The sequence below is a fragment of the Exophiala mesophila genome, assembly GCF_000836275.1.
Source record: "Exophiala mesophila strain CBS 40295 unplaced genomic scaffold supercont1.5, whole genome shotgun sequence".
NCBI classification, from domain to species: Eukaryota; Fungi; Ascomycota; class Eurotiomycetes; order Chaetothyriales; family Herpotrichiellaceae; genus Exophiala; species Exophiala mesophila.
The window spans coordinates 2457422-2470697 of NW_015622508.1; the positions used below are offsets into that span (position 1 = coordinate 2457422).

The following is a 13276-nucleotide window of genomic DNA, read 5'->3' on the forward strand; positions in this document are numbered from 1 at the left end:
AGATAGAAGTGCCATGAGGAGGGTGCCCGAGAGTACATATCTGAGATAGAAGTGCCATGAGGAGGGTGCCCGAGAGTACATGTCCTATATAGAAGTGTAATATGGAGGGTGCCCTAGGGAGAGTAGTATAGTGAGAAGCGTCACATGGAAGGTGCCCGATAGTATATGTCCTAGATAGAAGTGCCATAAGGAGGGTGCAGGCAGCAATGGCTTCAAGAGCTGGTGACTTCATGAGGTCTAACCCCTATGATGGTTTGGAAAGTCTGAGATGGGAGCATATTGAGCTCATAGCGAAAGGATCTTCCGTTGAAGACCCTAAGCTCCTGATGCTAGTGACCCTCCTCTATCGAAAGTCACACAAGTAAGTCTTACCTACCGACTACGCCCTTTCTCGGAAGACTTGACACTGACCCTTTTGCTTTCGCACCTAGGAACGATCCAAAGAACGCCTTGAAGGTCGAGCTCGGGCAACTGAGCGAACAACACAATGTTGTGGATCCCACCAAGCTACTTGTGGCATATGCCCTTCGCATTGGTGCCGTGAATCAGAAGAGTTGGGACGATCTCATTGAAACCGTCCTTCAGCGTCCGAGCAAGCGGTTCATTTGGGACACTCCAGACAGACCTGTCTTCTTCGCACACACAAGATCAGAGTCTCTCGACTTTTCGAAGCCAGCCAGAGCAGATCAACAAGGTCGTTTTCTCCGCCGTGCTGCCTACATCAGTGGAATTATACAGCGGCCCTTGTCACACGATCTCCGTCGAGGAGCTGCTGCTGATATCTCTTTGCTCAAGCAATCGACTAATTCGGAAGCCGCTCGCAGAGCCCTCGGTCACCGCCATGCATCCTACAACAGAGGAACGACCGATGGCTACATCGGGCGAATGCATGGCGATAGTTGGGCAGCTCGTGTTAACGACTCAGCTAAGGCTACTTCAATTGATCCATTCGGAGTTCAATTAGCTCCTACAGCTTTTGTGAAAAGGAAGATTGCAACTGCAGATATCAACAAGTACTGCACAACTAATGGCTTAGATGTCAATGATCGCAATGCTCGCTATGAAGCTCGGCAAAAACTAGAGAAGACTCAGTACGACCAATGGGTTGCTCATCAGAGATCTGTCTTGAACAATCCAAGTCCTCTGTCGAATACGACTACGGTGCCCTCTTCAAGCAACACGCCACACGATCCAGAAATTCTCGAGGTGGAACTTGTTGATCGTGAGACCAGACGTGCCCCGCTGAAGGACATTACAAATCTTCCGAGATCTCTTCCGGCCGGGGAGGTTAAGGAGGCTGCTAGCGATCTGACTGAGGAAAATGGACAGTCAGCCGTAACTGAAATGGTGAACATCCTCAATCTCGACCATACAGGCGTCGTTGAGATGCCCACTGGTGTTGCCGTCGGTGATATGGCTCTCGGATATGTCTCCTTGCTGGCGAATCATAACCCACGGGAGCGGGCAGAGGTCTTGACGTCTCCTATCGGTAACTTCATACACTCCTTGTCTACGATCAATTTGGTCAGTAGCTCTGTACCTCTATTGTCTGATATTCCGACTGGGAACAGCAGGCTTCCGCCTTCGAAATTCCTTCACCCGTGCCGCAAGACTGGCTGTCCAAGGGCATTTGATACGGTGCGACTGCGCGACACAATTGAAAGTCTACGGCATGAGTATGGACAAGCGGCAGGGAGTATTATGGGTTCAGTGCTTCTAGTATCCGTTATGTGTTAAAAAGTTTGGTAGTATTAAGATCTAGTGAAAGTAGCAATGTAAAATACACGTAGCGAGTAGCAGCTGCAACTAACGCTAAGTCGCCTACAGAGCTCTACAACTCTCCCCAGGGCACTCTCTCCAGCGCACTCTCTCTAGGGCACTCTCTTAGCACTCTAAGATCACTCGGAAAAACTCGAGGAGGATATTCCGAGTACTGAGTCACGGGATCGCAACTCGCGCATATCCAATAATTTTACCAAGAGAATGACGCTAAGATTTGTTTTCAGCTAATCATTTTTCTAGGCCAATCATATCACGTAAAAGTTTTTCCGGATGCTAGATTTTCCTACAATAGGAGACTAAACCCAATGTAGAACCTACGTCGCTTCGCTCCGTAGGATAATCCTTGGCACCACCCTCGAAACGGAAGTCACGTGTAAGGCTTACATTTTCAGGGATGCTTCACCCTTGCTGGGACAACTCAGTTACAAAACAACTATCTGAGCTCAAAATATCATTTTTCCTGGCTTCAGCGAGCCTGACAAGCCTCTATTCACAGGCCTAGCGGTCCACTTCTCCGAAGACTAAATCCATCGTGCCGATGATTGCAACTGCGTCAGCCAACAGATGGCCTCGACTGATCTGATCGAAACATCCCAGATGTGCAAACCCTGGAGCTCGAACCTTACATCGGTAAGGTCGCTCACTGCCGTCGCTGACAAGGTAGACTCCCATTTCTCCTTTAGGAGCTTCGATGGCGCTGTATGTGTCACCAGGAGGGACTGTGTAGCCTTTGGTGAAGAGCAAGAAGTGGTGAATCAAAGCCTCCATGTTCTCTTTCATTGCTGCTCGTGGGGGAGGGGCAATCTTGTAGTCCTCAACCTTGACTGGACCAGCGGGCATTTGATTCAGACACTGGAAGATGATGCGCAAAGATTGTCGGAATTCTTCCATGCGGCACAAATATCGGTCATAGCAGTCACCATATTGGCCCACCGGCACATCAAACTCGACCTTATCATAAGCGTCATAAGGTTGGCTCTTGCGAATGTCCCAAGGGACACCAGAGCCTCGAAGCATGACGCCGGAGAAAGAGTAGTTCAGAGCTTCGGCAGCAGTGACGACGCCGATACCCTTGGTCCGTCCGATCCAGATTCGATTGTCGGTCAACAACTCCTCGGTCTCATCGATGCGATCTCCAAATTGGGTGGCCCATGCATATATGTCATCCAACAGGCCCAGGGGTAGATCGGCTTTGACACCACCAGGTCGCACATAGGCTGCGTGGAGTCGAGCACCAGACACTCTCTCATAGAATTCCTGTTACACAATTAGTGGCTGTAAATCGAGGGGAAAGGAAGGGTTCTACCATCAGCTTCTCTCGTTCTTCGAAACCCCACAAGAAAGGTGTCAATGCACCAACATCCATGGCGTGTGACAGAATCGACATAAGGTGGTTTAGAATTCGGGTAATCTCTGCAAACAATGTCCGGATATATTTTGCTCGCTCCGGAATTTCAATATTGAGGAGCTTCTCGACGGCCAAAGAGAAACACTGCTCATTGGTCATCATCGAGACGTAGTCGAAACGGTCAAAGTATGGAAGAGCTTGTAGGTATGTCTTGTATTCGATGAGCTTTTCCGTGCCGCGATGGAGCAGTCCAACGTGGGGATCTGATCGAACGATCTCTTCACCATTGAGCTCGAGAATCAAACGCAACACTCCGTGAGCAGCAGGGTGCTGGGGTCCGAAGTTGACAGTGTAGTGGCGGACGCTCCTCGACTCGTAATCATCTCCGAGGTTTGTGTCTGGAGCTTTATTGATCAAATTGGAGTTTTGTTGGACGAACTGAGAACCGAAGGTAGGGTCGGTGGGAGTGAGGGTGGTGGTGGCCATTCCTTCTGGGCCGGTAGGAGTCGCGTTCAGCTTCGACGTATTGCATAGGGTGCGAGAGATGAGCGGCGACTGTCTTTGTGCAGCTTGAATCGAAGGTCGAAGACACAGTCGCTTGGCCGAGTGCCACCCTGCGGCCCTGGCAAATGAAGCGGCCATTGTCGCGGATAGGGAGCCCAAGGGCCAGATGAGGAGCTGGAGGACGCAACCGTCGATGACAATGCTATGTCGACGATGACGTGTGGGCAACTCAAGTCCGACGGCGAGTGATTGCAATTCAACCTGAAGGGAGGCTCTGAGATAGCAAAGGGTGAAGTCAATGACGGTCACAGCTTTAGAGGCGTTTTGATTGGCTGGGATTTTGTGCATCCGCCCCACATTCGATTTTCTGCACTCTTGCCGCATTTGGGGAAATCCGACTCTCGTCTTGACTTTTTTCTCGATCTTGTGCCATTGTCTGGTTTTCCTGACAACAGCACCATGGCGCCGATACAACCTTCTAAGGATAGCCTCGACCGGCGGAAGGTAAGCAGTGCCTCAAACTTTGCATAGCAGCACCATTAACTGTCTGATAGGTCGTTGGCATTAATGCTGAAACCGTAACCAACATCACCTCCACCGACTTCCCCGGCCATCATCCTGGTGAAGACAATTCTTGGTCTCTGTCCAAATTCAAGAAGAACCTCCAAGTCCAATTCCATCAAAACGACGAACATGACGCAGTTTTCTCCCTCATCGGTGTCGACGCATCGATAGCCAATGCGTTCCGTCGCATTCTCATCGCCGAAGTTCCTACCTTAGCCATCGAAAAGGTGTACGTGGAAAACAACACCTCAGTCATCGCAGACGAAGTCCTTGCGCATCGCCTCGGGCTCGTCCCTTTGAAGGGCGCCGTTGAAGGGCTCAAATGGCTCAAATGGTTCGTGGAGGCCGTTCCGGAAGCTGGGTTTGAAGGAATGGAACGAACAGATTACAATACAGTGGTACTGCACCTTAAGGTCAAATGCACACGGAAGCCCAATGCCGACAGCAATGCTACGGAGCCAGAAGACAAATACATCAACAGCAGTGTCTACTCGCGGCATATCGAATGGCAGCCTCAAGGTATGCAGGCTGAATATTTTGGAGACATTCCAGTTCAGCCGGTTAGCCCCAATATTTTGATCGCAAAGTTACGGCCGGGTCAAGAGTTGGACATGATCATGCACGCCCATATGGGCATCGGTGCGGACCACGCCAAATTCAGTCCCGTGGCGACTGCGACGTATCGACTTCTTCCAACCATCACCATCACGAAACCAATTATCGGCGCTGATGCCATCAAATTCCAGAAATGCTTTCCTCCGGGCGTGATTGACCTCGAGCGTGTTACAGCTCAGGAGGCCAACTCGGGGGACCCGATTTTCCGAGGCAAACAAGGCGAGGAGAAGGCAGTGGTCAAAGATGCAATGCGGGATACCGTTTCGAGAGAAGCTCTCCGGCACAAAGAGTTTGACGGCAAGGTAGTGCTCGGTCGAGTACAAGACCATTTTATCTTCAGTGTCGAGAGTACTGGTCAATTCCCCAGCGACACGCTGTTCCTGGAGAGTGTCAGTGTGCTCAAGTACAAAGCCAAGAGACTCCTTCGAGCGCTTGACGAGCTGGAGAGATGAAACCACAGGAGAGTTGACGACGAGATGAAGACCTATGCATTGGGATGGGCGCTGCGCATTTACTGGCGCCATTCACCTTCGATACCGCGGGATCAAAAATTCACAAAATGTGTTATGTGTGGAAGTCGTTGATGTGTCCGACTGCGATTGGCATGTATACAGTATAATCGCTTGACTTTGCCCATGCCCAGGACCACGCCTGGTATCCTGTCCGGCGGACCGCGTTCGTTACTCGTATCTGCTTGCACTCATTGAGATCCGCATAAGTCTCATTTGAATACCATCCGGTACTTGAAACTGATCTGGAAGGCCGAGTCACTAACGCCAACCTCTTCCCCGTCCGTCACCAATTCGCGTAATTTTCTCTTCAGATTGGGTCTGGTCTGTTCCTCGAGACTCTTGGGGGCCTGGACATACAAGGTACGAGCTTCGGTGCGGATACTGGGCTTCTTCAACTGGGCGTCAGCCCTCTCGGCCAAACCGGTGAGGAAATTCTCGAGGGTGATGTCGGGATCGACGGTGACGTTCTGGGCGAGATTTCCGCAGACGGGACAGTCGTCCTTCTTCTCGGCGGCAAAGGTGTAGGTGTACAGGCCGCCTTCGTTGGAGTCGCCGGTGTACATGACGTAATTCTCGAGGAAGGGAGCGCACGAGGTTGCGATCTTGAGGGCTTCATTGCAACATGCCGCGGCAATGATGGCGTTGGTGGATGCAATGGCGGGAATGATGTTTTTGACTACTCCCTGGGTCATGGAGTAGGTGACGCCCTGGATGTTGAATTCCTTAGCACGTGCTAAGGCTTGGTTGTAGAGCCAGGTGATGTGTTCGGGGTCGTCGGTATCTAGTGGTTCATCCTTACGTTGTTCATCCCAGGCCATGATGTGAGCCCATTCGATGCAATGTTGTGGCTGTCGGGGGATGGTGGCGAGGGTACATAATGGGACGGCGGCTCGAGGGGCGTGCATTGATAGTTGACACTCAATACAGGATGTGAGAGAGGGCAGAATGACACGGGCTTGGCCTTTGAAGCCTTCTGTGCCTCCGTCGATCAGGGGTTTAAGTGACTCTGGATTATCCATATCGACCATGTCAACCAGGGTGGCGTTGATCCAACGTCGAGCCTCGATACTGTCCAAACCACAAATAACCAGCTTGAATTGCATGTAATATTCTTCATCCTTGTCCTGGATTTTGCCATTGTAGGGAGTGATTTTGACGCCAGGAACTCGATTTTCGACGAACGCCGCGGCGACCTCGGCCTTGGATTTGCCGACATCAGATTGGCGGAACAAGAACTGTCGATTTAGGTTCGAGACGTCAATGGTGTCCATGTCGATGACATGAATGTCCTTGAACCCCGAAAGGGCTAGGTTCTTCAGGATCTCACATCCCAAGCCACCGGCTCCAATGACGAGAACACGTGATGATTCGAGGGCATCGATGGTCTCTTCCCCAGGTACAAATTCTTCTCCGGCGAATGGCGAAGTCGTGGATAAGATTTTGTCTAGATACGTCCTGAATGGATCGGGTGAGACAAAGCGATAAGCGGTCTTTGGTTAGGGATAGGGGCTTACCATCGATCACGAGGCTGCGTTGCCGAGCCATTGGTAAGTAGAGATGATATTGGAATTGCCATTTCCAAGAGGTGTTATCGAAGTAGATCAAGTCTTGGGTACTGGCTGGGAGGAGTGAGGGTGTTTATTGATTCTGAGGTGTTGTTTCTAGTCATGCGAGGCGGCAGAGAATGTTGTTGTGGCGATTGCCATTGAGAGGATGTCAAGCAGAGGTGGAGGGAATCAGACGGGTGTCGAAGAATTGAGAGTAAACTGATGGAAGGTAGATACCAACGTTAGGTAAGCACGTACATGCCTAAAAGTGGAAGGTACCTTGTCACCTTGTATGGTGGAGAGGCTTATGCCGAGGGGGCATTATGAGGTGCCTAGAGAACTGCCTGTGCGTTGCAGGCACTGTTCCCTCCCCTGAAGCAATCAATAATGTAGACTGGACCTTCCTCACGTCTCTCTCCCCACTAAAAAGTTCTTAGCGCAGGCAATATTTCTTGGCCATGTGACTGACGAGGCTCTGGTTTCCATCAATTTCACAACCATCAACCCGCCTTTCATAAACATTCATGGATCTACAGTAACTCATACCACGTTCTCCATCATGGGACTGGAGTCATGGACAATCTCTTCACCCCGGTCATGTCGACCCGTAAAGTACAGACCAACATTGAGAAATTCGAGACTCTATCCTTGAAGGACAACTCACATGCCTCTCGGCCCCCAAGCACCAACGACAAGATCTCTATCATCGATCTCTCCTCGGAGGCCAGCGACACTCGTACCGACTCATTTAGCCTCCGTCCATCTACTGCCTCATCGAAAACCTCTGTTTCAGCACAGCCTTCTCACAAACGCCAAGATTCAACCGCTTTTCTGCACCAGTCCTATCTCTCTGACCATGCATCTTCTGCCTCGCTTCCAGATGATGCCCGCGCTGTACTGAAGAGTCAACCCGATCGTCAAGACTTGTTCGCGGTACTGCAGTATCTTCAGTATGGTATTGAAGGAAAACATGACTTCAATGTCCGTGTGCCCGGGCCCCAAGCCTCTCAGATCATCAATGTGCTTGTCACTGTCACCATACCAGATCAATGGCTCCAATTGAGACAAAGATCATTGACAAAGGATGAGCTGCAAATCAAGAAGACCATCCTTTCAGCATTGGGAAGTGTCGCAGGGATAGGTGCACTGCTCATGCAAATCCGACGTCTTTCGTCAAACTTCCGCGATGCTCAAAGTCCCCTGCTCCAAGACCTCGTCGCCATCTTAGCCCAGGACCTCTCAGGTCACCAAGTCTTGGCACAGTACTTGTCAGATGCCAATCACTTCTTCAAATCAGATGCTCCTCGTCGGGTCTTCTGGCAAGAAGTCGTCGCCCTCCTCGCAGGCAGTAAAGTCCTGACAACCATGGCGCAAGTCTTCACCACCGTCCAGGACCTCAATCAAGATTACATGTGGTTGGGAGATGGCTCCGAATACTCCAAGTGGTTGTCTCTCAACATCTCTGCTGCAGCAATAGAGCACTCGTCAGGGACTGCAAACAGCCTTGAATCGTCCAAGATGCTTGGTCAGCTCCTCAAACGAGGGTTGAGCCTTGGGTACCGCGGTTAGATCCTTTCTTGCCCGATATATTCTTCGATCTGCTAATCAATCTCTAGATTCTCTGGTCTCCCAACTGTACAATTCCTTGATCCTTGGCAAGCGAGCCTTGTGGACGACCTTGCATTCTCTTCTGCAAACCATCCCGGCTTATGACCAGAAGGCAGTGTTCGATATTATCCTTCGAGATCTTGCTCGTCGTCATCTCCAGACCCAGAGCCATGCATCTGTCGAGTCACTTGATGACGATGCTCAGCGGAAGACAATCCAAGGAGTGGCAGCAATGGTTCGTGGACTTGTTGAGAGCAATTCGGTCATCCAAAATCATCTTCTGGATTGGCTTGCTGCATCAGATGGAGAAAGCATCGGTCTTAGTCTTGGACTGAGACGGGCTGTTATTGCTACTATAGCTCAAGACAAGGGTAATGTCCCTCCACACTCTGCTCTTGCTGTACTAATGTGCTCCAAAGACAAACTACACCTGATCCTTGACAAAACCTTGGAACAATTCGGCGACAAGCTTCGAATTCAGCATGATTCCATGCTTCAACAAGAGGGTAAGTGATTTTGGGCGATCCTAGCACCCCATCGCAGACCCTGTGCTTACGGCTGTGGTATTGCCATCATGTAGTCACTGCTCAGACGATCCTACTCGCAATCGGTTATCTCGATCGATTAAACTCTGAATCCGTCAAACGAATCTCAAGTTCGGGGACGTTCCTGCACATGGTTTCTCACCGCCTGTCCGCATCGCTACCTCGTGCTCGTTTCCTAGGCATGGTGATTGCTACCACTGTGTCCCAGTTGGTAGACAAGCCTGATAAAGTCATGAATTTTGGATTAGAAGAGATGGATGAAGAGGAAGCCAAGTCTTGGTCCAGACTGGTGAAAATCAATGATGTCGTGGGCAATCTAGACGACTTGCCAAATGCTTGTACCGTCACCACCTCAAAAAGAACCCTCCAACGAGCCTCCAACCCACCCCTGAAGAAGCGCCCAACACGAAAAACATTGCCGCAGACTTCAAAGATCATATCCATCGAGGAGATATCCGATTCTGAGGACAAACCTGTGGCTTCCGATGAAGAAGACCCTGATCTTCGCCCGTATGCTCGTCCTGACAGTGACCCTGAAGATTCCGATGAAGATCCAACTCTGATCAATCGCAACAAACCCCTTGCTCCCGTTTACATCACGACATTGATCCAACAACTGAATGTCACCGACGACCTGTCGACGATTGAAACTGCTCTTCGAACCGCACCATCTCTAATTCGACGCAAAGCTAACTTTGGTGACGAACTCAGATCCAACGTTGTGCGCCTGTCGACGTCGCTGCTCAATCTCCAAGAAGGCATGGGCGACAGGGAGCTCATGCAGTTAAGATTAGACTCGTTGATCGCATGTCTTGTCTCACAGCCATCAGTGATCGGCCCTTGGGTCAGCAACATGTACTTTGAAGGCGACTTTTCGCTTTCCCAACGAGCTGTGCTATTGACAACGATTGGACTCGGTGCCAGAGAACTCGCCGGATATGATGACAACATATCGGACTCCAACAAAGGAAGCAACACCTTATCTATGACAGCACAGCCAACTCCTCCAACAACCTTCCCAACGAAACGACTTCCCCCACACCTTGAATCACGATATATTGGCGAGACATCGTCTGCAATCTCCCAAATCTCATCCGACCTGTCACATCGAGTTCTACAACCAATGGCACTGGAAGCCGCAGACCAGCTAACAGGACCCAATATCCTCAAAATCCGAACATTCTCCTCACGGCTCCAAGTACAGAAGAAGACGGCAGCTGCAGCCGAGGCGCGGTCGAAACGAGTTCCACGAGACCTCCACAAACTACTCTCAGACAGCATCTACCTACCGTTCTGCTCACGACTAGCAGCCGTGCTATCAGCCGTGGCAACGACACCATACCTGGGACACTCGACAATTCTGCACCCGGAACTCGTCAAGCTCAGCCTTCAAACCCTGACCGTCACACTAACAACACTAGGTCCCAACGCGACGCAACTAGCAACATTAACACGCGAAACACTAATCGTCCTCACCTCCATCCACACACAGACATTTCTCGCCACCGACCCAGCCGTCCTACCAGCCATCCTCCACCTCCTACTCGCCGTACTACATCTCAACATCGACGCCGGAAACACCGCTGAAGAGCGTCTAGTCACTGACTTTGGACCTGCTTTGGCCGAATTGGTTTCGTGGGCCGCTGACCTCGGCACTCGTATGAATATTCCTGCGGAGGATTTCGCCAAGGGAGATGGCGATGGTGATACTGCAACATCCGGGTCCATGCCTTGGCCTGTTCTCGTGGCTGCTATTCAGGTCAAGTGGCATGAAGTCGGGAATCGGTTTCAGGGTCGTATGTTTGGTTTGATGGCGGGGACTGAGTTTTGAGGACTCTACCAGAGGGACGACAAAGCAATTGACAAAGCAGTCTATGTAGCGATTAGGTTAATCGAACCGGACTTTCAATGTCTGGCGATGCTGTTTGGAGAGTGAATGGAACGAGACGAGTGTTGCAGAGGTAGAGATGTCATGTCATCAGCGTCATCATCGTTGTATTGGATGTCGTCCAACAGCTTTCGTCTGGCATACTCTTCTCTCATCTACTCTACAATGCTTAAGCACATCCCTCATAGCATAGCATGCGTTGTTTCTGCGTGTCTTGACATCCCCAATCCTCTCAACATGACGCTCGTATAATCTTAGATGTCTAACTAGTCTTTCACTTGTGCGCTGTGGTCACGTATTAGCGCATGTCAAGCAGACAACTACAGTACCAATCTGATTTGGAGGATTGATATTGGGAATTTCGAGATCTCACTTACCAATTCCCTCTTCTGGCATTGGCTCAATTCCGACAACTTCTGCAGCAGTTTCTTTTTCCTTGCCAGCCTTTTCTTCCTTCATAAAGGGGAAGGCCAGGACTTCACGAATAGTGTAGTTGTCGGTGAGAAACATGGTGATACGGTCGATACCCATACCCCAACCGCCGGTTGGAGGGAGACCAAACTCGAGACTGGTGCAGAAGTTCTCGTCCACCATTTGTGCTTCGTCGTCGCCTTGGGCCTTTTGTCGGGCCTGCTCTTCGAACCGAAGTCGTTGGTCGAATGGGTCGTTCAACTCGGTGTAAGCGTTGACAATCTCCTTCTTGCATACAAAGGCCTCGAATCGTTCGCAGATACCTGCTTGCGACCGGTGATACTTGGCCAGCGGCGACATCATCTGTGGGTGACCGGTGATGAAGGTTGGGTTGATGCACTTCTCCTCGATGAATTCTCCAACCAACTTGTCCAGCATGCGGGCGTTAGTCTCGGGTGGGGGGCATGTTACATTGACTTTCTTGAGCACTCGCTTGAGGAAGTCATTGGTCTCTTGGGTATGGAGTTCTTCGCCAGGAGGGAACTTTTCGCCTGTGGCTTCCTCCAGGGCGGGGATCATTTCGATTCTCTTCCAGGGTGCGGCCCAGTCGACATCGTACACCTCGCCGGATTGGGTGTGGAACTGTGTCTTGGTGCCTCCCGTGACGTGCTTGACCAAGCCTGAGACAAGCTCCTCGGTGCGGTTCATGACATCGTAGACGTCAGCATAGGCTTCGTAGAACTCGCAGGTTGTGAATTCAGGGTTGTGGGTCAGGTCGGCGCCTTCATTACGGAACTGCTTGCCGAGTTCGTAGACTCGTTCGATGCCGCCGACAACAAGCATCTTGAGATAGAGTTCGGGGGCAATACGCATGAACATGTCGGTATTGTATTCGTTGATATGGGTGACGAATGGCTTAGCCGTGGCGCCTCCAGCGATTGAATTCATCATGGGAGTCTCGACCTCGACGAAACCGTTCGAGTCAAAGTAGTTGCGGATGTAGGAGATGATCTTGGAACGTGTGACTAGAATCTTGCGAGAGTTGTCGTTGATGAGTAGGTCGAGGTAGCGCTGGCGGAAGCGCGTTTCGACATCCTGCAGACCAAAGTGTTCGGAGGGAATTTGGTGCAGGCACGGGGTGAGGAGGATGACTTGATGGGCAAAGACAGAGAGTTCACCGTCATTGGGGCGGTTCTTTGGCGCAGTCCGGCCTGGGAAACCAACGATGCCGATTATATCTCCTCTGCGAAGGTGTTCGTGCTGTGCCTCAAATGGGACATCGCCCTGGGATTCTTGAGACTGACACATGATCTGGACCTTTGTGCCGCCGCCTCTGATGTCGTAGAAGACCAGTTTTGCGCCAGCGGATCGCTTGACATAGACTCGGCCAGCGACTCGGATCTCGACATCCTTCTTTTGTTCGCCTGGAGTTAGACCGGCGTAGTTCTTGACAAACTGTGAGAGGTCGGTGTTGACTTGGAACTTGTGAGGGTAAGGATTAGGTTGCTTGGTTTCTCGTAGTCGGTTGATACGTCCACTTCGAATCTCAAAATATTGCTATTGAGTCATGGGTCAGTGAATGGGTACATATTGGAGTGGTGTCAGGTATAGCATGCAAAAACATACATTGGGGTTCAGGTTGCTCTCATCAATCTCATCCCCTGTCTTTTTCTTCTCTGTCTTTGGTGGTGCTGTAGCAGCCCTTTCTTTCTTCTTTTCTTCCTGTTGTCGATGCTTCTGTCTTTTCTTCAGCTCGGACTTGGAGACTCTTTCGCCAGTGACTTCATCAAGGTGCAGGTTGGCAGTGTCCTGCGCGAGGGCCGCAGCGCCGTCTGACATGGTGAATGGAGGTAGCAAGAGGTGGTTAAGGGTATTTATTGAGGTTTGCCAGCATGTGCTGCAAGTGCGAGATTTGTATTTTGTAACGCAAGTGGGATGTGAGGTTTGGCTGA

The 13276-nt window shown here is 50.8% G+C and overlaps 5 protein-coding genes across 6 annotated transcripts; 2 read left to right on the top strand and 3 right to left on the bottom strand.

Moving 5' to 3' along the window:
- Positions 1–2128: 2128 nt before the first annotated feature.
- Positions 2129–3913, bottom strand: PV10_07590 (NADH-ubiquinone oxidoreductase 49 kDa subunit, mitochondrial). Its single transcript, XM_016372511.1, has 2 exons — positions 3089–3913; positions 2129–3039 (listed from the first exon to the last, which is right to left on the bottom strand). Exons 1-2 carry the CDS (start codon positions 3770–3772, stop codon positions 2281–2283), a joined length of 1443 nt encoding a protein of 480 aa, XP_016221843.1. The 5' UTR covers positions 3773–3913; the 3' UTR covers positions 2129–2280.
- A 155-nt stretch (positions 3914–4068) lies between these two features.
- Positions 4069–6428, top strand: PV10_07591 (uncharacterized protein). The gene is made up of 2 exons (XM_016372512.1): positions 4069–4138; positions 4189–6428. Exons 1-2 carry the CDS (start codon positions 4094–4096, stop codon positions 5263–5265), a joined length of 1122 nt encoding a protein of 373 aa, XP_016221844.1. The 5' UTR covers positions 4069–4093; the 3' UTR covers positions 5266–6428.
- On the bottom strand, positions 5374–7058 carry PV10_07592 (uncharacterized protein). Its single transcript, XM_016372513.1, has 2 exons — positions 6840–7058; positions 5374–6780 (listed from the first exon to the last, which is right to left on the bottom strand). The coding sequence occupies exons 1-2, from the start codon at positions 6899–6901 to the stop codon at positions 5535–5537; spliced, it is 1308 nt and encodes a 435-aa protein (XP_016221845.1). The 5' UTR covers positions 6902–7058; the 3' UTR covers positions 5374–5534.
- Positions 7059–7388: 330 nt separating this feature from the next.
- Positions 7389–11141, top strand: PV10_07593 (uncharacterized protein). The gene is made up of 4 exons (XM_016372514.1): positions 7389–8436; positions 8489–8851; positions 8900–8986; positions 9061–11141. Exons 1-4 carry the CDS (start codon positions 7446–7448, stop codon positions 10854–10856), a joined length of 3237 nt encoding a protein of 1078 aa, XP_016221846.1. The 5' UTR covers positions 7389–7445; the 3' UTR covers positions 10857–11141.
- Positions 10444–13246, bottom strand: PV10_07594. 2 transcript variants are annotated; one of them, XM_016372515.1, is made up of 3 exons: positions 12951–13246; positions 11291–12881; positions 10444–11198 (listed from the first exon to the last, which is right to left on the bottom strand). In XM_016372515.1, the coding sequence occupies exons 1-3, from the start codon at positions 13161–13163 to the stop codon at positions 11188–11190; spliced, it is 1815 nt and encodes a 604-aa protein (XP_016221847.1). In that variant the 5' UTR covers positions 13164–13246; the 3' UTR covers positions 10444–11187. The 2 variants fall into 2 exon arrangements, with proteins under 2 accessions (XP_016221847.1, XP_016221848.1); XM_016372516.1 differs by having other exon boundaries at positions 10444–12881.
- Between the last annotated feature and the right edge of the window lie 30 nt (positions 13247–13276).